Source organism: Dioscorea cayenensis, chromosome 8, assembly GCF_009730915.1.
Source record: "Dioscorea cayenensis subsp. rotundata cultivar TDr96_F1 chromosome 8, TDr96_F1_v2_PseudoChromosome.rev07_lg8_w22 25.fasta, whole genome shotgun sequence".
Taxonomy (NCBI): Eukaryota; Viridiplantae; Streptophyta; class Magnoliopsida; order Dioscoreales; family Dioscoreaceae; genus Dioscorea; species Dioscorea cayenensis.
In genome coordinates this window covers 4343523-4362665 of record NC_052478.1, presented here as the reverse complement: position 1 = coordinate 4362665, position 19143 = coordinate 4343523, and the positions used below count along the sequence as shown (strand labels likewise).

General features: G+C 34.4%; 2 protein-coding genes across 2 annotated transcripts; one reads left to right on the top strand and one right to left on the bottom strand.

Annotated features, from left to right (window-relative positions):
* On the top strand, positions 1-12369 carry LOC120266485 (protein RRC1). Its single transcript, XM_039274121.1, has 18 exons — positions 1-114; positions 327-416; positions 522-657; positions 811-856; positions 2738-2792; positions 3567-3719; positions 5024-5143; positions 5239-5404; positions 6145-6257; positions 6535-6606; positions 7436-7657; positions 8639-8697; positions 8853-8937; positions 9026-9163; positions 9790-10014; positions 10096-10919; positions 11025-11197; positions 11811-12369. Exons 2-18 carry the CDS (start codon positions 342-344, stop codon positions 12095-12097), a joined length of 2949 nt encoding a protein of 982 aa, XP_039130055.1. The 5' UTR covers positions 1-114; positions 327-341; the 3' UTR covers positions 12098-12369.
* Positions 12370-13082: 713 nt separating this feature from the next.
* LOC120266669 (probable folate-biopterin transporter 6) lies at positions 13083-17576 on the bottom strand. The gene is made up of 5 exons (XM_039274309.1): positions 16999-17576; positions 15633-15878; positions 14710-14811; positions 13920-14090; positions 13083-13805 (listed from the first exon to the last, which is right to left on the bottom strand). The coding sequence occupies exons 1-5, from the start codon at positions 17470-17472 to the stop codon at positions 13203-13205; spliced, it is 1596 nt and encodes a 531-aa protein (XP_039130243.1). The 5' UTR covers positions 17473-17576; the 3' UTR covers positions 13083-13202.
* Between the last annotated feature and the right edge of the window lie 1567 nt (positions 17577-19143).

Sequence of the window (19143 nt, the reverse complement as noted above, 5' to 3'; positions counted from 1 at the left end):
ATCCCGAGAGGACAAAAAGCAAACCCTCTCCGAGCCATTTGCGCCGAGTTGGAGTTCATCGAGCGGTCGACAAACCCTAAATTCGGTCCTTTCAATCACAACTAGAATTTCCAGGTGCGCATTTCTCCTTCTCCTCGTTCTCTCTAGGGTTTATCCCGTGATTCTGATGATTTTTGTTGGTTGTAAACTGCCAGTATTGCGAGTTTTCAAGAATTTGTTGTGGATTTCGAAACCGTAATTTGATATTGATTTTGAGAGTGATCGGGTTGTTTTTCAGGTTTATGTTTTTGTTGAAAAAAATTCATTGTGATTTTGTGTTATTTTAGCGCTTGGAGGAGAGGATGAATTCGTTCTCAGTCACTCGGAAAAAAACTCCCTTTCAGAAGCATAGGGAGGAGGAAGAGGCGAAGAAGACGGTGCGTGATTTTATATGCATTTGTTCCCATTTAGATGATTTTGACCTAATTGAATGTTTCCTTGGTTGATGAATGGTTTTTTCCTGCAATTGTTGGAAATTATAGAGAGCGGAGGATGAGACTGCTCGATTATATGCTGAGTTTGTGGAATCGTTTCAAGGGAGTGATACACCGGGGAGTAAAGCTTTTGTGAGAGGAGGGATGATCAATCCCAATGAAAATATCAAGAATGATTCTGAAGGTTAGTGCTGGGCAGTCCGTATGATACCTTTTTTCTATTTGATGAGAGATTTATTTTTTTAAGATTTATTTGCAACTGGATACATGATTGCTTATATTTCACGATAGCAAATTAATGAAAATATGGGCCTTTTTATTCATTGGGCGATGGCAGGTGGAAAATCCAAAGAAGGGATGTCTGTACCAAAGAAGGGGAGTAGGTAACTTAATGTTTTTGATTCTTCAACAGGGTGGAATTTTGGTGTAGCCGTATTCCATGCTTAGAATAAAGAGCTTTTATTGTTTGATTCAATTGGGCTTCAGTGCTTATTTTTAACTAGTAAACAGTCACCAAGTTAGCAATAAACCACTTGATGAAATTTTGATGCAGCACTCACTTCTATACTAGCACAGAAGAACTTTGATGTGCTGGAAAAATGCGTGTTTTGTTAGTTCATTTTATTTGGAAATTCGTTGATGTGTATGATATTTACCTATGAATGGTCATTTTTCTGTGCTCTTGTATCGTGCTTTATTCCGGGCTATTTTCTGTGTTGTTTTTGACAAAATAGTATTCCTATCATTGTAATCTTCTTTCTCCTCAACATTTAGATGAAACTTGTGTAATCTAAATTTGGTCAAAGGATCTATCCCTTATACTTTCCTGAGCTCGTAAGTTCTCATCTTTGGTTCCATAGCTCAGGTTCTCAGTTTATGATTTATAGGTTGCCCCCTTCAAATATTTAACTCTTTCTTTTATCCAAATTTTATTGTCAAAACATATATCAAAATGGCTAAATGGAATAACTAGCATTTAATTGAACGTAGTTCTTTTTATCTCATCTGTGCTCTTGAGTTATGAGTTCTATTTTTTCCACATGTGACAAACATCACTATATATCTGTCAGTTATTTATCATGTTATTTCATATTGGTTTCAAATTCTCATATTTTACGTTCATCTACTTGGATAAGGGGCTCAAGTTTTACTGTAGCATAGAACATTGCCAATGGTGGATACTTGATTTTGGATGAAATTACCTCCTGATTTATCATTATTTATATTGACAAGTCACCATGCTTTTTCTGGCTTGGTTAGGACTGCCTTGTTTCTTATATGGTCTCTGGTTTTGATCAAAAAATAACATTTTGATCCCATACATCACAATTCTATCAATAAATTATGAACATATGTATCACCATTGCAATATGGCATTTACATGTGAATCCAATTTCATCAAATAAGAAATTTGATTCACAAAGAGCATGCTCCAAAATTTTCCACCATGAATGGGCATTATCCATTAACAATGTAGAAAGGTAACTGAATGTGTAAGTGCTGAGTCATGGTCTAGTTCTGTTATAACTGTGAATTTATTTATTATGCCCATACTAATTCTTACACTAATATGTACTTAAGAAATACTTAATATGCCCAGTAATTTTAATTGTGTGAACCTTTAAAAACCATGGTCTCACCTTGCTAGCTACTTTAGCTTTTTTAAACCAGTGAATAAAAGATGAAGGTTTCTGCCAAGTTCCGTGTTGTCTCTTTGATTTGGTGTAGTCAGGCGCGTCTATGTCAAATCAAGGAGTTCTTGTCTTCATTGGGGCATGGTCTCACCAATGTGATAATGCGAAGTTGCTGATTTCATTTATTACAAACATGGGAATTGCTTTCCCATGTGTGGGCTTGTAACTGATTGTTAGAAATCTTTCCTTTGTTACTTTATGAAACAAACTTGGCCATTCACAAATATAATTTTTTTTAGGATGGAATTTCCATTTTATTAGCACAGGATTGCCTTCTTTTCTGATTACATTAACTTCTCATTGTTTGCGCCCGATGGAAATTTTGTTTGTGGCTTAGGTAGCTAGCTAAATTTATTTTTGGAATTATATCTATTAATTATCTGTCTGGAAATTTCAAAAGAAAAAGAAAAGAAAAGAAAAAGAAAAAGAAATCCATATGGGGGTTTGAGAAGTGTGTTGTGTGATTGTCCATTGCCATGTTTATAAGATCGTTTGTTTTTATTTGTTCATGGTTCAGAAAGAGCAGACTTGCTGCACTCAAACTTCAGTTATATTTTATTTATTTTTCAGGTATGTGCCATCATTTATACCACCTGCATCGAGAGGAAGAGAACTTGAGAAAAAGGTTGCATATGAATGCTTAATGGATGCTAATGCTAAATGATGTTCCAATTGCATCTATAGGATATGCTTGTCTTGTATCTCTTTATAACTATTGCATTTTTTTGTTTAATTATTATTTTTTCTTTCTTTCTGAACATGCCTGAACTGTAAAAATGAAGACTTTTTTCTTATTGGGAAATGGTACAAGTAATGCCTGTATTAATTGATTTAAAGCGCCTTTTTCTACATAGACCATTCAAGCATTGGATATCAGAAAGTTGGTTGCCCTTATACAAATCAATTGATCTTATTTACAGTGAGCCATCAGATAGACTTGTGTATTTTTGAGTGCAGAAGTCTTGCTGCGTAGTATTTAGCTTAACATTGATGGTGGATGGTATCTGACTGAATTAGTAGCTACAAGGCTTGCGCATTTATGCAAATACTTTTCTATTTCATCATTTGAGCTGCTATTTTCTTTCCATTTTAGAGCATTTGGTAAGTTTATTAGGATTTGTCTGGGGATGCCATTCTGAAAGCTTGGGTCACTATTCATGCTGCTCAATAGATGGCAAATCTTTTTTATCACTTTTTATTTAAAGAAGATAACGTGAAGTCAGTTGAAGTCCTTGCATTTATGCTTGTTGGTCATATCTTTCTCTCTCTTCAAATTTTATTTATTTTATTTTTTACTTTCTTGCTGGTTATGGTTGCCATTGAATTTTAACTGCAGAATTCTTTTCTTTTTTGTTCTACCATTGTATTAGAGACTGAATTTTGTTTTGACATCTCACAGAAGGAGGATGAAAAACCAAAGGAAAAGGAGAAGGGAAAGACACGAGTCATTGATAACTTTTTAGAGGAGCTTAAACATGAACAAGAGCTACGAGAGAAACGTGGCCAAGAACGTGAACATTGGCGTGAAGGACGTCACATTGACAATTCTGCCGTAAGTGCCTGTTGACCTGATTCAAATTCTGAGGGTATAATTGATAACCATGCTATAGCATAAAGAAGACAAGAAGACCATCATTTCTTTTAAGGAGACTTTATTGAAAACAAATGTAACAAAGTTTGCAACCTCCAACTTCTAAAATTGACCCCTTCTTAAGAATTCTCAACTAAATAACAATACCTTTTGTGACGACCTAAGCTCATTAAACTTAGTATGATACTAAATGAAGGAGATAAAGCTCGTGTGTGACCCGGTGGTAGGTTGCTGTTATATCTCTCTTTCTTTATATGTCTGTTTTTACAAATTTGCATTGCCATCTAATTGAGGTTAAGTTATCATGGACCTTGATTTTTGTCTGTTGAGGAAAGTTGCATCTACAGTTTGATTGATCTCAGAATATAACTGTATAATAATTGTAAAAACCTTATGTCCCAAATGATCTTTTACTTCTTAGCAACAATGTAATTTAACTCACGAGTATCACAAGGATAACAGCCTATGGTGAGAGTAGAAATTAGTCTTGACTTGATTAGAGGGAGGTTAGGTGGGGTTTTGACAACAGATGAGAGAGAGCAGAAGTATAAGCATGAATTATTTTGGCAGATATTATGATCTCATGTCTTTGTGTGCTCTTTGGCCTGTCATCTCTAAAGTATCATTGTGAATCTCTTGTTATGTAGTATTTCAATGCTATCTATGGTCCTTTTTTGGGGTTTCAAAGTGTTCACTAGGATTACACAGTAAAAGCGAGCTCACTTTTCCTATTATCAATCACTTGTTATTCTATCTCTAATTAGTGCATTTCTTTGGCTGGCACTTATGCGCTGACCAGCTTAGTGTATAACTTTTATCCTGAACCTCCGTCAATAACGTTATCAATTTGGTTTCTGTTATGTGGACTTCTTAGTCTAAGTGGGAACCAGGGGACCATGTGAATTGTCTATATTGAATGCAGACTGCATTTACCCTTTCATCAAAGTTTGATTATTAGGTTTTTGTATGCAGGTACATCATGCATCATTTATTCAAATATGACTAGGTTAATTGGAGATGCCTATTTCATCATTTTAATTTAGATATTAAAACTGTAAATATATTAAGAGGAACTGTGTTATCTGATGTGTGCCCCAAGAAATAGACATGCATAAACCTTGTGTCTTCAAAAGTTATTTTTAACATTTGCCTTTCTTCTTTTTAGCTGGTATACTTGTGTTTGTAATGTGATTTTATGTTTTGATTAAAATATTTATTAAAGTTATATAGATATTTGCTTGTAATGGAAACTTCTCTGTTTCTAGCCACCCAGCCGGTTTGATGAACTACCTGATGATTTTGATCCAAGTGGAAAGCTTCCGGGCTCATTTGATGATGGAGATCCACAAACAACAAATTTGTATGTTGGGAACCTTTCGCCACAGGTGTGCTATGTTTCTAATGTGTTGGTTCACAAGTGTTATTCATGCCAGTTTGGCTAATAGTGCTGGTGACATCATTACACAATGTGTTACATTAGGTGGATGAGAACTTCCTTTTGAGGACATTTGGTAGATTTGGACCAATTGCTAGTGTGAAGATAATGTGGCCTCGAACAGAAGAGGAGCGCAGAAGGCAAAGGAATTGTGGTTTTGTTGCTTTCATGAACAGAGCAGATGGGCAGGCCGCAAAGGACGAAATGCAAGGTTTGATGGCTCATTTTACTAGTGTCACTAATTGGATGGTGATTTGCTTTTCTATTCACCATAGATATTGGTAATTGGTGCTTCAACTGATTGTTGGAAGAACCTTATATTTGACTTTTCCCCTTGTATTAATTTCAAAGGACGATTCATGGTTAAGTACCATTTTTTGACTAGGAATCTTATGGGACTCACATGGATGTGATGATCTGTTGATGCTTTCTAATTATTTTATTTTTTACATTCCTACATTCGGATGTGAGATAAATGTTTGTTCATGACATTTGAAATTTGCTTGTCTAAAAAAAATGTGTTGCTTTTGTCTGACCTTTATAATGATATTGCATCTGTTAGGGATATCATCTACTGTAATCATTTATGACAATCTTTATTCAATAAACATTTAATTTAAATAAAAACATTCAAAGGAGGGGTAAAAGCACTAATATAGGTATTCACAGAGAGCCCAAAAATCGTGATTAACAACAGGGTGAAATTCCTGATTGATAGCCATGCTAAATAACCTTTAATCTCTGCTCTTGTTTTCAACTGCTTCAGAGTTCTTGTTGCTGATACAAGGTAATGTCTTCTACCATACTGACGAATGAAGGAGTGCATTTATACTAAGAGTTTAGAAGTATATCATAAACTCCTTCTACCAATCACCTTCTATTTTATTAGTCATGTGTGGTAAATCATTTATGACTGAAGGGTCACTCTGACAGCTGATTTGCATCTTTTAGGCGTGGTTGTGTATGAATATGAGTTGAAGATTGGGTGGGGTAAATCTGTCTCACTTCCAGCGCAGGCCCTTCCTGCTCCCCCTCCTGGGCACATGGCCATCAGAAATAAGGAGGTCAGTAGATTTTTCTTATTTTCATTGTTACTGCATGGTGTGCCTTCTTTGGTTCAAAAGAAAAATGAATTAATTTCTTAAGGGTGTATCTTCTTCGACTTTCTATTCATTGTGAATCAAGTAATAGTCTTGTTCTTCAGGAATAAGTTTGCAGATGAAAGAAGGCTTTAGTGTATGCCTTTCCTTATTTTTTTTCATTCAGCATGAATTTTATACTTACTTGTCTGTAAGGAATAATGTTGGTGGAGGCTTATCTTTTATTTACAATATCTCACAGGGAGGAACGGTGATTTTGTCTGGACCTGATGGCCCTCCAGTTACTTCTGTAACTAGCCAAAATTCTGAATTGGTAGGCCAAGCTATCTATTAATAGCTCATATTGGAATTTTATTTAGTAGAAAATGTATTTTCTGTTGTTTTTTTTTATTGTTTTAAACATGAGATTCATTAGATTATCGATATTGATTTTCTCTTTCTTTCAAAGAGTTTTTAGTGTATAAAGAAAGTTGAGATTTAAGATTCATAAATTTGAGGTTGAATGTGAATCAGTGAATTGTAGGTTGTTCTAGTCATTTTTGTGGCTGTTCTAATTGTTTGGCATCTATTATCGGCAATAAATGATCATATTTTCTCTGTTTATTGATCTCATTCTTAGCTGGAGTTCTATATTGCACAAATCAGCTTATATAATCTCTTCCAGTGATCATTTAGGCAAAGTGTTTCTCTGTGTGAAGTGTAATAATTCATTAAATAATTAAAAATTATACGTTAAGTAGAATTGAATTGTTTACTTTTATGCTTTTTCTGTGTCATTTGACTTGAAGAATTATACAAAAATAAAACATATCAAATGGAGGGTTGTGTGTTAGAGTGCACACACGATGTTACCATGATGTTTAGAGATTAGCTTTTGAGGCAATGCCTTGCATGTAAATGTATGTGTACTCAATGGAATTTGCTATTATAGTTTCTCTCAAATTATGTGTTATTTCATGAGGATATTTCAATAGGTGAAGCTTGTGGGGGGTTGGAACTCACTGGCCACCCATTAGGAAAATGAAGTAATTTTTTTTGTAGATTTTCTATCTCCTTGAGTTTAATTTTCTGAAGTATAATATTATTTACTCTTATGCTATAGAGTAGTGCTGATATTGTATTGGTATTTCTGGGATCTCCAGGTGCTCACTCCAAATGTTCCTGATATTATGGTTCTGCCCCCTGAGGATGATCACTTGCGTCATGTGATTGACACAATGGCTCTGCATGTGCTTGATGGTGGTTGTGCCTTTGAACAAGCTGTTATGGAGAGGGGTCGAGGAAATCCTCTTTTCAACTTTTTATTTGAACTTGGGTCCAAAGAGCATACTTACTATGTATGGCGACTGTACTCATTTGCCCAGGTATGCGTCAGAAGATTACTCTTATCAAGTCAAACTATCCTTGATAAACTTTACTGATCCAACACTATATTTAGAAAATTGAATTTGGGAATTTTTTCATCACTTGATATTGTCTCTGTTTAAGTTTGTTAAATACATAATTGCACCCTTGTTCCTTCATGTTGATGCAAAACATATAGGAGAAATATCTCATGTTTTCAGGATTCATTTCCACCAGCAGCCATATAATTCTTCCAGCCACTTAGTGTCATTCAACAATTTTCTCTGCATTCAAGAAAAACTAAGTGTGTGAGCTAGATAGTCTGTTGCTTTCTATTGTTTGAACCATTGATTTAAAAGGAAAATGCATTTTTTTTTCTGACTTTACATTTTTATGTTTTTCCTGTGTTATACTTGACATTTTCTTGGTTGTTGCTTGATAGTTGGACCACAACATGTATCCTTCACATGCTACCTTTTTGAACTAATTTTGTAGCAAGTCATCAGTTGGAATTATTTTGTGCTTTGATTTATGCTGAACAAAATCTATATGCGGCCTGGAAGTTTATCCTTGTTCAGCATAAACACCTAATTGGATGTCTGAAGCTCTCCTATTAAAATTGATGTTCACTTGTCGTTGATGTTTCTGGACACTCATTTTCTCTGAGATCTGGATTTTGATGTTTAAACTTTTGAAAATTCTCATTTTATTCTTTTGGCTTTGGAACAAATCCATATTTATAGGGTCAAGCTGCTAAAATTGAACTCCACAAAGATTAAAGCTTGCATTACTCAATTTAATTCTAATCTTTGTTTGGAGAAGTGGGAACACAAGAAAGAATGATGAAGTGTTCTCAGTTTCCTTCAAGAAGTAGAATAAAATCTCTTATATCTTCCTTCCTTTGATTGAAGTAGTGTGATTCGTAAAATAATTAAAACTTACTATTCATATACACTCTGATTGACATGCCATATTTCTAAATTGTTTTCACTTATACGCAGGGTGATACTCTGCAACGATGGCGCACAGAGCCTTTCATAATGATAACTGGAAGTGGGAGGTACATGACATCATGTCTTTGATTATATTTTCATGTTAATTTTTCCTACATGTAATGTTTCTTTATGTTCTATCATGTGAAAAACTAATTGAAACAGTGCTATTTGCATGATTGTGCACTTTATATGATACAACACCCTGTTATTGTACATATAGATGGATTCCTCCTCCTCTGCCAGCTGCTCGTAGTCCAGATGTTGAGAAGGACTCTACTGCTACATATGCTGCTGGTAGAAGCAGGGTATACATAGAAAGGAATTGATTTTGTTTGGCAATATGTGCATAAGGGAAAATTTGTCTGATCAGCCATTTATGTATTTATGTTATAGCGGGTGGACTTGGAGAGGGCATTAACAGATCCACAAAGAGATGAATTTGAGGATATGTTGCGGGCCTTGACTTTGGAGAGAAGTCAGATAAAAGATGCCATGGGGTTTGCTTTAGACAATGCTGATGCAGCAGGAGAGGTAATGTCTATAAGAGTAAATAGTTCCACATCAATTGAGGAAAATATGGATATAAATATATAATCCCTTGGTCTCTCATCCCAGCAGCTTAAGTTTTTTGGTTTGAATTGATTATCTGGATAATATGATTGGTTGTCATTTAAGATTGTATCAGGTTTGTTTGGTTTGTTCGTAAAGTAACTAGGTAGAATAACACTTAATAAGAGGGCGTATTAGACCAATTAATAGTCCATCAATTAATTTAATAAATATGAATTTGAATTTAAAAGTTCGGTTCTCTCATCCAATTAGCTTAACCTTTTCGGTTGAATTGTGCACTGATAATGCGACTGGCTTGCATCAAACAATGCCAACTTGTTCCGTAACAAACTCTGACGCGGTCAATAAAAGAGTATAGTTGTGCGAACTTCATTCTGGCAATGCTCCTGACGTTTTGGTTCGTTTTCTTGTCCAAGTATTTTTTGGAGGTTTTTAAGAAATACCATTCTTTTACAAGACTTACGTTTGCTTTCATCATCAATTGTCATTTCTTTATTCTTTGCTGGAAGAATTTTGTCCTTTGGGTATCCTGTTCTTCTCTTGGATTTTTACTGAATTTTCCTTTGCTCTCATTCTTGTACTTGCAGATTGTTGAAGTTCTTACAGAATCTTTGACTCTTAAAGAGACCCCCATACCAACTAAGGTTGCTAGGCTAATGCTTGTATCGGATATACTTCATAATAGTAGTGCTCCAGTGAAGAATGCCTCTGCTTATAGAACAAAGTTTGAGACAACCATACCGGATATCATGGAGAGTTTCAATGACTTGTATCGCAGCATCACTGGGAGAATCACAGCAGAAGCCCTCAAGGTATGACATTGCCAGGATATCTGTTGGCACTGATGATATCCAGTCCACTTTTTTTGTTAACAACACCAGTATTTGCTGCAGGAGCGTGTTATGAAGGTACTCCAAGTGTGGGCAGACTGGTTTCTTTTTTCTGATGCATATGTCGGCGGATTGCGCACAACTTTTCTTCGATCTGGGAACTCAGGTGTCATCCCTTTCCATTCCATATGTGGTGATGCATTGGATGTTGAAAACAAAACTGGCATTGGAGATTTTTCTGAGGAAAGTAAGCTTAATCAAGACACTGTACTTGCAATGGGCAAGGGAGCTGCCATAGAAGAGCTCTTACGACTTCCTCTTGCTGAACTGGAAAGAAGATGCAGGCATAATGGTTTGTCCCTTTGTGGCGGTAGAGAAATGATGGTTGCAAGATTGCTAAATTTGGAAGATGCAGAAAAGCATAGAGGCTATGACTGCGATGATGATTTGAGGTATGGGCAAAATCAATCAAGTAAATACTCTAGAGATGACAGCAGCTGGGCAGCAGGTAATGCTGGACGGAGGGAGTCCAGTCTTGGAACAGAGCCATCAGGCTCAGCTGGATGGAATCGACACAGTGAGGAAACGATTCAAGTGCATGGTAAAGGATCAGCTTCAACTTTAGCTCCAACTCTTGCGATTCCCCAGCCTGAGTTAAAAGCGTTTAGAAGCAAAAAGGAGAAATCTGATTCTGTTTTACCTGCTTCTAAGTGGAACCGTGAGGATGATGGTACTGATGAAGAAGACAGAAAGGGTTCCCAAGGTTTAGGTCTAAGCTATTCTTCTTCAGCGAGTGAGGATGCTGGTGGTATGGAAAAGGTGGACGATGCTGATATGGTGCCTGATGCTGGTTTTCATCATGACAGCGGCATCAGTGAAGAGCATAGGTTGTAAATCTCTTCCTCTCAAATACATACATTTATTACCTGCTCCAAACTGAGTCTTATTACAAGCATATTGTGTCAAAATTTGAATATTATTTGAATCTGCAGAACAAAACTCAGGTGCTTGGAGGTTGCTGTAATGGAATATCGAGATTCTCTTGAAGAACGGGGCATCCGAAGTTCAGAAGAAATTGAGAAGAAAGTGGCAGTTCGTCTCAGAAGGCTTCAATCTGAATTTGGTTTATTGGATTCTTCAGACAGTAGCAACAAACGATCTTCCCGTAAGTCAGATCACAATTCTTTTACTTAGAATTATTGCATTCTCAAATTATGACCTGTAAAGGCCTTTTAAATCTTGATTACTCTGTGCTTATTCCAAAATATATTTTTCTCACTTGACACTACGTTATTTTCATGAATGATGTGTTTATTTCCATGTTTTCTGAACAATATAAGAAGAGTTAAAAGATTTAATAGAGTGAATGAACAGCATATAGGAGTTAGATTAATTATTGTTATTTTCAAGAACAGTAGAAACCCACACGTCGGTTATTGTTAGGAAACCAAGGAGTATGGAATTAGAGGCAATTTTAACTAATCTGAGAAGCTTCTCCATATAAGAATAGATGCTTGTTTGGATAAAAATGGGCAGCTTCAAAATGAAGGAACTGTTCCCTTTGCAAATGATTCCATATACTGTTAAGGTCAGAGAGTGTATTACTCTAAATGATTTTTTTTTAGAAGTTTCAAGTAGTACCTAGGTGTTTTCTTTTTCTTTCTTTTATTCTTTCAAACTACTAAGATATTTTCCTTTCGTCTATTGGTTATTATGGGCTGTATCAAGGATAATGCATTTTAGCCCTAGTCTTGTTCTTAAACAAAGAATTATTGCAGAGAAAATAGAAAGGAAGGAGAGACATGACGATGCCCATGATTCTTCAAGAAAACGTCATCGGAGTCCAAGCCCTAGTCACAGTCCACATAGAAAATCATCTGTCAGGGACAAGGAAAGGGAGAGTGATGCAACCAGAGATCGAGATAGGCATCATGACCGGAGCCGGTCACGTGAGACAGATGGCGAAAGATTGAGAGACCGCGAAAAGAGTGGAAGTAGGGAGAGAGATGAGCAAGACAGGGATAGGATAAGAGACAGAGATAGGGATAGAAGAAGAAAGGGTTGATGACGCCGCCATACTATACTACATTTCAGTAGTATTATGAGGTGTTATAAAAAAAGGATAGGTTCATCTACAATTAGTAGATCTTAGGACCAGAATGCGGCAGCAACCATTTCATAACTTGTTAATTTTGTTTTGGCTGCAGTTTCATTCTCAAGTAACACTCTTTAATTTATTTACAACTTCTGAAAGCTTTCCTTTATAGTTTGTTCACATTCATATTGACAAAATATGTTATAGAGTTGGTCTTAAATCCATGGTGAAGTATTTTTATCTGTGTCTGAGTTTCCTGTGGCTGTCTGATTCAATGTGAAGGGTATATTCATCTGCTGTTGGTCATTACAAGGCTTTTTGTACTCTATTATGCTGTGAAATTTCTGTAGTAGTTGTCTACAATATTCAGAGTTGACAGTAATGTAACACATAGAATTGTATTTTTGGTATCTTTTCTTGCACAGATTATAATAACTTGCACTGATGTTTTTATATAATTTCATTTTCTTACACAGCCGTACATATGAGGTAAAATGGAAACTCTGTTTTAGTTCTAGGATTTTATGAGAATTTATGATTGCCTCTTGATTTTATAAGTTGTAACTATATTTATTTATTTATTTATTTGTTTGTGTATTTACCCTTGTAAAATCTCATAATTGTAATCATTCTTGAAATTGTGTTTGTTTGTACACTGTGGAATATAGATAGAGGGTTTTACATACCTGCGAAGGCATCTATTTTGTAGTGTGCTTTTGGCATATGCACCCTTGCAGAATCATATAATTGCATTTGCAGCCTCACAAAACTTAAATCCTTGCTGAGCTTAAAAACCGAGATTTTAACATACATGCTGGTATGGTATATGGTTGAATTTCACATATACACCATGTAAAACCTCATAATTGCATTTGTCATTTGCAGTTCTTTTTCATATAAACCAAGATTCTTAGGTATATACATGCCCTGAAATGGTACTCAAATATCAATAACCAAACTTTTCTGTGAAAAAAATTTCCAAGTTTAAAATGAGTATAAATAAACAAAAAAATGAAAAAAAAAAATAACAATGAGCTTTACATATAGTGAAATAGTAGAACGTAGTATAAATAAATTAAATCTCAACCACCTGTTCCTTCCCCTCCATTCTCACAAGTTGCAAGCTCTCCATTTCCTCATCCCCAACATCATGAACCTTAACCACCTCTTCAGAAATCAAAACCTCATTCTGATTCACATCAGGAATAAGAAAAATCAACCCCAAAATCCCAAACCTTAACAAATTCCTTATCAACACTGCCAACCAAAGGTTGTCAAAATCAGTACGTGTGACATGCAAAGCATGCAGAACAAGAGCTCCCACAATCTTGGACAATAAAGATCCTACACTATCTATGCACATTAGAAGAGCAAAGAAGCTCCCTTCAATGCCAAGAGGACAAAGCCTTGTGCTAAGAACCATCATCGGCATCCACCGAACACGGCCGATAATGCGAGAGAAGCATTCTTCAATGATGATGAACAGAGAATCAGCAAGATGAAGCCGGAGGTTCAACCGAAGAACGAAGGCAAGATCGAGCATGCCGGAGATGCCATAGAGGATTTGAACGTAAAAAAGGAGCTTTCGGAAGGGATACTCCTTCAAGAACTTGTGGTAGATGACAACTCCAACTATGGAGGCTATGGCTCCTATGGCATATATAATTCCTATGAATTCCTGCATGCATGGTTTAATTTCATTATATTATTTGGGCTTTTATGCTTATTTTATGAATTTGTCAAAAATTTAGGGTGTTATATGTAAAAAATTTGAATCAGCGATAAAATGTACCTGCGAAAATGCAGGACCACCTTTAGCGCTTGTGTACCAATAGAAGTGGCCTTCGTGGGTGCTGAAGCTGAGAGCCAATGAGAGGAACATATAGAGTGACGGTTTCCATACCTGCGCACAACGTACCGTCCTCCCCATCCCTTTCACTGCGACCATGGCCTTATCTAATGCCTACATAATACACCCAATAATTCACATCATCCACCGTCCATCAACGATCTAATGGCCCACATTGTTCCTCATGATCAAATTATATATATATATATATATATATATGAAACTAATAAAAATGATGATCTAACAACTATACGTCAAAGATGAGTAGGTTTGAATTTAAATATCTAATAAAAACTGTGAGCTTACTTCACATAACATAACTGTATTAAAAATATCTCTTTTTTTAATCTTCTGTTTAATTATTGAATAATATCGATCTAATTTGTGATTGAAACACTCTTTGCTCAAATTACGGTTTCGTAGATCATCAAAATAATATATTAAAAAAAAATTTAAGAAATGGTCATCTAGCCTAATATTGACTATGATGCACCAAATTGGAATATTTTAATATTAAAGTGAGCAAATTGATATATATATATATATATATACTTGATTGAATATGATCTCCCCAATTGAGAATTGAATTCAAAGGTACACTAACTTAAAATGCACTTGACCTTGATATTAAATGTTCATCACCTAGATATGAATATTATAAAAAAAAAACTAAAATATCTGAAAAATAAAATAAAATATATATGGATTTTTCATATAGTTAAGATAAACTTACATTTTTCTTCTCAGAGGGATGTAGTCTTGCTTTTAACTCAAAGATCACAAAACCTAACAAGATGAGCAGCAATGCAGGCATGGCCATCAATCCCAACGCTGCCTAAAGCCATGAATGCACACCAAATAATCCTCTGTTTTTAAAACATTTGTATATCTATAGAGTTGCAGGTGCTCTAAAAGCCTAAGAAAATAATCAATAGATAAATATAAAATTTTAAAAAATTTAACAAAAATTAAAATTAAAAACTATCCAACTAAAAATAATATTAAAAAACGGAGCTAAAATCAAGTATTATAAGAAAACTATTTATTTTAACCATGTATATATATATATATATATTCAAGGGGAGGGAGGCCGGGTTATTATATAACAGGGCAACAAGAGTTTTTGTTTTTTTGAATAAATATGGCAAGCACAATAGTCAGAGACATACATATAGCCAAAAATTAATTAAACATTCGGCCATGCATTTTCATCTAGTGGCACTTGAACACCCAACTTTTTGCACGAAAAAACTAATACCTTATATATTGAATTAGTCAATATTGGTTAACATGCACATTTTTCAAAACAAGTATAAATAATAAAAAATTATATATATATATATATATATCATTTTTTGGATGTGTATAGATAAAAAATCTATGGACGTCTAATTATTAGTCATTAGATCACGATCCAATGGTCGACATTGATAAATAGTAATTATTGTATATGCTACTGTAGCATCTACGTTTGTCAATGTTGCCCGTTGGATCGAGATCCAGCGGTTGATAATGAACGTCCATAGATTTTTTTATCTATGGACTTTCATCGAAGAATGGTACTTATATATATATATTTATAATAAAACTTTATTATTTATTTATTTTGTAAAAACTAAATTTATATTGTTTACAAAACATGTGTGAGCGAATTACCTGAGGTCCGAGTTTGTGGACGAAAATACCACTGGTTGAATAACCGACTAAGGCGCCAATAGATGAGACAAAACCACAAAGGCTTTGCATGTCTGCTGCCAACTCAGGTTTCTCAATACTGTTCCTAGCTATGCATGCATCAATGGTCACATCGGCGATGGCAACAGCTGCAACCATGCCCACCAGGCAAACCAATGCTGCAGGGATTGATAGTTTCTCATGTGTTGCAATTATAATCGATGTCCCCTGATCCTATCATTCCTGCATTCATTCATTATTAATTACAAGTGTTAATTTACTTTAATATATATTTTTTAAAAATTATAATAATATGCAGGTTTGTTGGTTTTTTTTTTACGAAGTCGACAAGCGATAAAACGAAGAACAAATATATACGGACGTACACCAATTACGGTGGCTTCATTAACCTCCTGAAGATAAGTCCCACAATCGAGAGGTATATCTCACACAAAACTTTTACAAAAGAGCCAAAATATAATTATAATTTAAGAGACAGATAATTATCGTTGGGCTAATCTATAGTTCCTATGTTTGTTAATAATTAGAATGAATAATGGTTTGCTTTGTTTGCAAAGGAGTGGTTGAAATTTATATTGAGTTCTACAGAATTAAATATGTATATATATATATATATATATAGACGGATGGCTCAAAATATGACTATATTTAAATAAAGTTTATTCTTTTTATTGGACTTTGAAATGCCAAGGCCCTACATTGTTTTGTTTTATTTAATAAACTATTATTTTTAAGTAGTTTAATCAGATAATAGTGAACTTAATTCCTAAGGAGGTTTTATTGGACTATTATTTTTTATTGGACTTTGAAATGCCAAGGTCCTACATTGTCCATTCTCCTCCTAACCAGGCTAACCTGACACTCTAAAAATGATTCTAAGTGTCATGAATGATCTTTCGGTATTTCTAAATCAATCAATGAATATAAACATGCATGATCTAAACCATTATATATATTAACTAAGCAGTAGATTATTTGACTCTTGCATGGGAAATTAAAAATTTTAATCACTCCCAATGTATATATAATGTATAGTAGGTAGAGTTAAAAAAAATAAATAAATAATTGTGTGTGAGATGGTTTTCTCCGCATTGTAAATATATGTATGTACACACACAAATGTCATGACAACCGTAAATTAAAGTCTAAACTGCTAGTAAATTTGAGATAATAATAAATACATGAATTAATTTCCAAATCAACCTAGCAGCACTTCATACAAAGAACATGCAACAAGTCAAAGTTCAACGGTCAAACTTCAAAGATGAAAAAAAAAAAAGCAAAGTACTTGAAACCTTCAATGCATGAAAAACATTGAAAAGAAAACAAAAGAGAGAGAAGATGAAATGAGAGGCTGACCGGCAATGATGAAGTAAGGCCGGCGGCGATAGCCGGAGATGGGGAAAACGTCAGTGAGGAGACCCCAGATTGGTTTCATAATCAAAGGGATGTAATAGAAACCCATGAACATTTGAACGGCGGATGGCTGCAGTTTCTGGACATCTTTCCAGTAGAAGTCCGTGACCACACGGAAGAAGGAGCCGGCAAAGCCTTGGCTGACGCCATAGACCAGAAGCACGCCCAACACAAAGCTGGTGTTGAGTTCTCTACATAGCATGCTTAGCCATTGAAATGGTTGCCAAATTAAGCTCATGATCATGGTGATGAACCACTTGAGAGTACTAGTACTTCTCTGTTGTTGTTGTTCTTGTTGGTTGTGGTGGTGGTGGTGGTCGGAGGTGGAGGATGGAAGGGAGTGGTTTACTAGATCTTCTTTCTCTGAGGAGGAGTCCATGACCATGAGAGAAAGAGTTTGGATGAAGATCAAAACAAGGACTAGAGAGGAAGATGATCTTTTTTCAGTAAGGTGTTCATGAATAATAGAAGAAGGAGAAGAAGAGAGAGGTTGAGAGGTTGACTTGGGCTAGATGTGTGACAATTGACAAATGAGGAGCATTAATTCAATTCTTTGACATGAATATGAATAATGTTAAGTGACTTTCATATATTTTTTTTTTTCATAAAATAGCCATAACCACCCTTAAGAAAGAAGTAATATGTCATAAAATAGGGATAAACACTTAAAAAAAAACAGAAAAGGAGGTGAATAAAAACGGAGTTAATACTTTAGTATGTTTGAGTCTACAACTCACATGCACTTAAAAGTGTTTTTTTAGAAAGCGCGATGTCACGGGAACCCGGCGACGAACATGTTGGGGAGCCGCGCTCACCACTGAACCGGGGAGCCACGCTCGATATTCAAGGTGAACACTTTACGTAAGGGACTCAATGCCAATAAACTAAATGGTCGTTGGCGTATTTAAAAGTTCCATCTTGAATTATTTTTAAAAAGAACATTTTAGATAAGAGATTTGGTGTAAATAAATTAAGCTGTTATTGGCAAGGATTTAAAAACCGGACCGGTTGGTGAACCGGTTGGCCAACCGGTTCGCGGTTCAACCGGTTCGACCGGCCGGTCCAACATTTTTTATTTTTTTAAATTTTTGTTAAAATAAGAAATGTCAAAAAATCATAAAATTATAAAAAAAAATTCAAAAAAATCAACAAAAATGCCCATTCATATTAGTGAATAACTCTTGATTAATAACTCTTGACGTTATTAAAATTGTTCAACCGGATTTAATTTTTTCAAATAAATAAATATTTAAAAATTAAAATAATAATAATAAATAAGTAAAAATAACTTCAAAAATAAAGAAAAAATAATAATAAAGATACAAAATTACATATTGCAAATTTAAATTACCTTTATAAGGTCACAAAGTCTTAACTTTATATAAAATTAAAATTTTTAAAATACAAATATACAAGGATACAACTATACAACAAATATTAAAAATAAAGAATTAAATAAAATATAAGTATACAAGTATACAACAATAATGATTAAAAAATAAAAACCAAACCATTGAAATGTTTGGTTTAATACTTTAATACTTTAATTTTTAATGATTTAATTGTTGATTAGCGTAAAAATTATAAGTTAATTATAATAAATTAATGATAATAAATCATAATATATTAATATCTTCAAGTATTTTTGTTTTTTTCAAGTATTTTTGTTTTTTTGACTTTTTTTGCCTTTTTGAAATTTGGACCGAGTTAATGAGTTTATTAACTTTATTTAAGTTTTTAATTATAAAATAAATAAACTAATTAAATAATTTAAATTAATAAATTGGCCGGTCCGGTTCAACCGGTTCACCGGTTGAACCGGTTGAACCGGCCGGCCCGGTTCTTTACTATTTTATGTGAGTAATCGGACCGGTTCCCGGTTCAACCGGTTCAACCGGCCGGTCCGGTCCGGTTTTTAAATCATTGGTTATTGGCTTTCATATTAATTATATATATCAAATATTCAATGATATATATATTTTAATTTTTTATGTTAATAAAAGATAAAAGAAAAGTTAATTTAACTTGAGGTAAAACATACTTTCATTAATTTTAA

What these genes read in the sequence shown, in the direction of transcription:
- LOC120266485 (XM_039274121.1), top strand. Translation starts at nt 342, where the DNA reads ATGAATTCGTTCTCAGTCACTCGGAAAAAAACTCCCTTTCAGAAGCAT. An exon ending in TGGCCATCAGAAATAAGGAG is followed by an intron (nt 6,258 to 6,534) that starts GTCAGTAGATTT and finishes AATATCTCACAG; the next exon opens with GGAGGAACGGTGATTTTGTC. An exon ending in CTAGCCAAAATTCTGAATTG is followed by an intron (nt 6,607 to 7,435) that starts GTAGGCCAAGCT and finishes TGGGATCTCCAG; the next exon opens with GTGCTCACTCCAAATGTTCC.
- LOC120266669 (XM_039274309.1), bottom strand. Translation starts at nt 17,472, where the DNA reads ATGGTCATGGACTCCTCCTCAGAGAAAGAAGATCTAGTAAACCACTCC. An exon ending in TCCACAAACTCGGACCTCAG is followed by an intron (nt 14,812 to 15,632) that starts GTAATTCGCTCA and finishes TCATGGCTTTAG; the next exon opens with GCAGCGTTGGGATTGATGGC. An exon ending in GTGGTCCTGCATTTTCGCAG is followed by an intron (nt 13,806 to 13,919) that starts GTACATTTTATC and finishes CCATGCATGCAG; the next exon opens with GAATTCATAGGAATTATATA.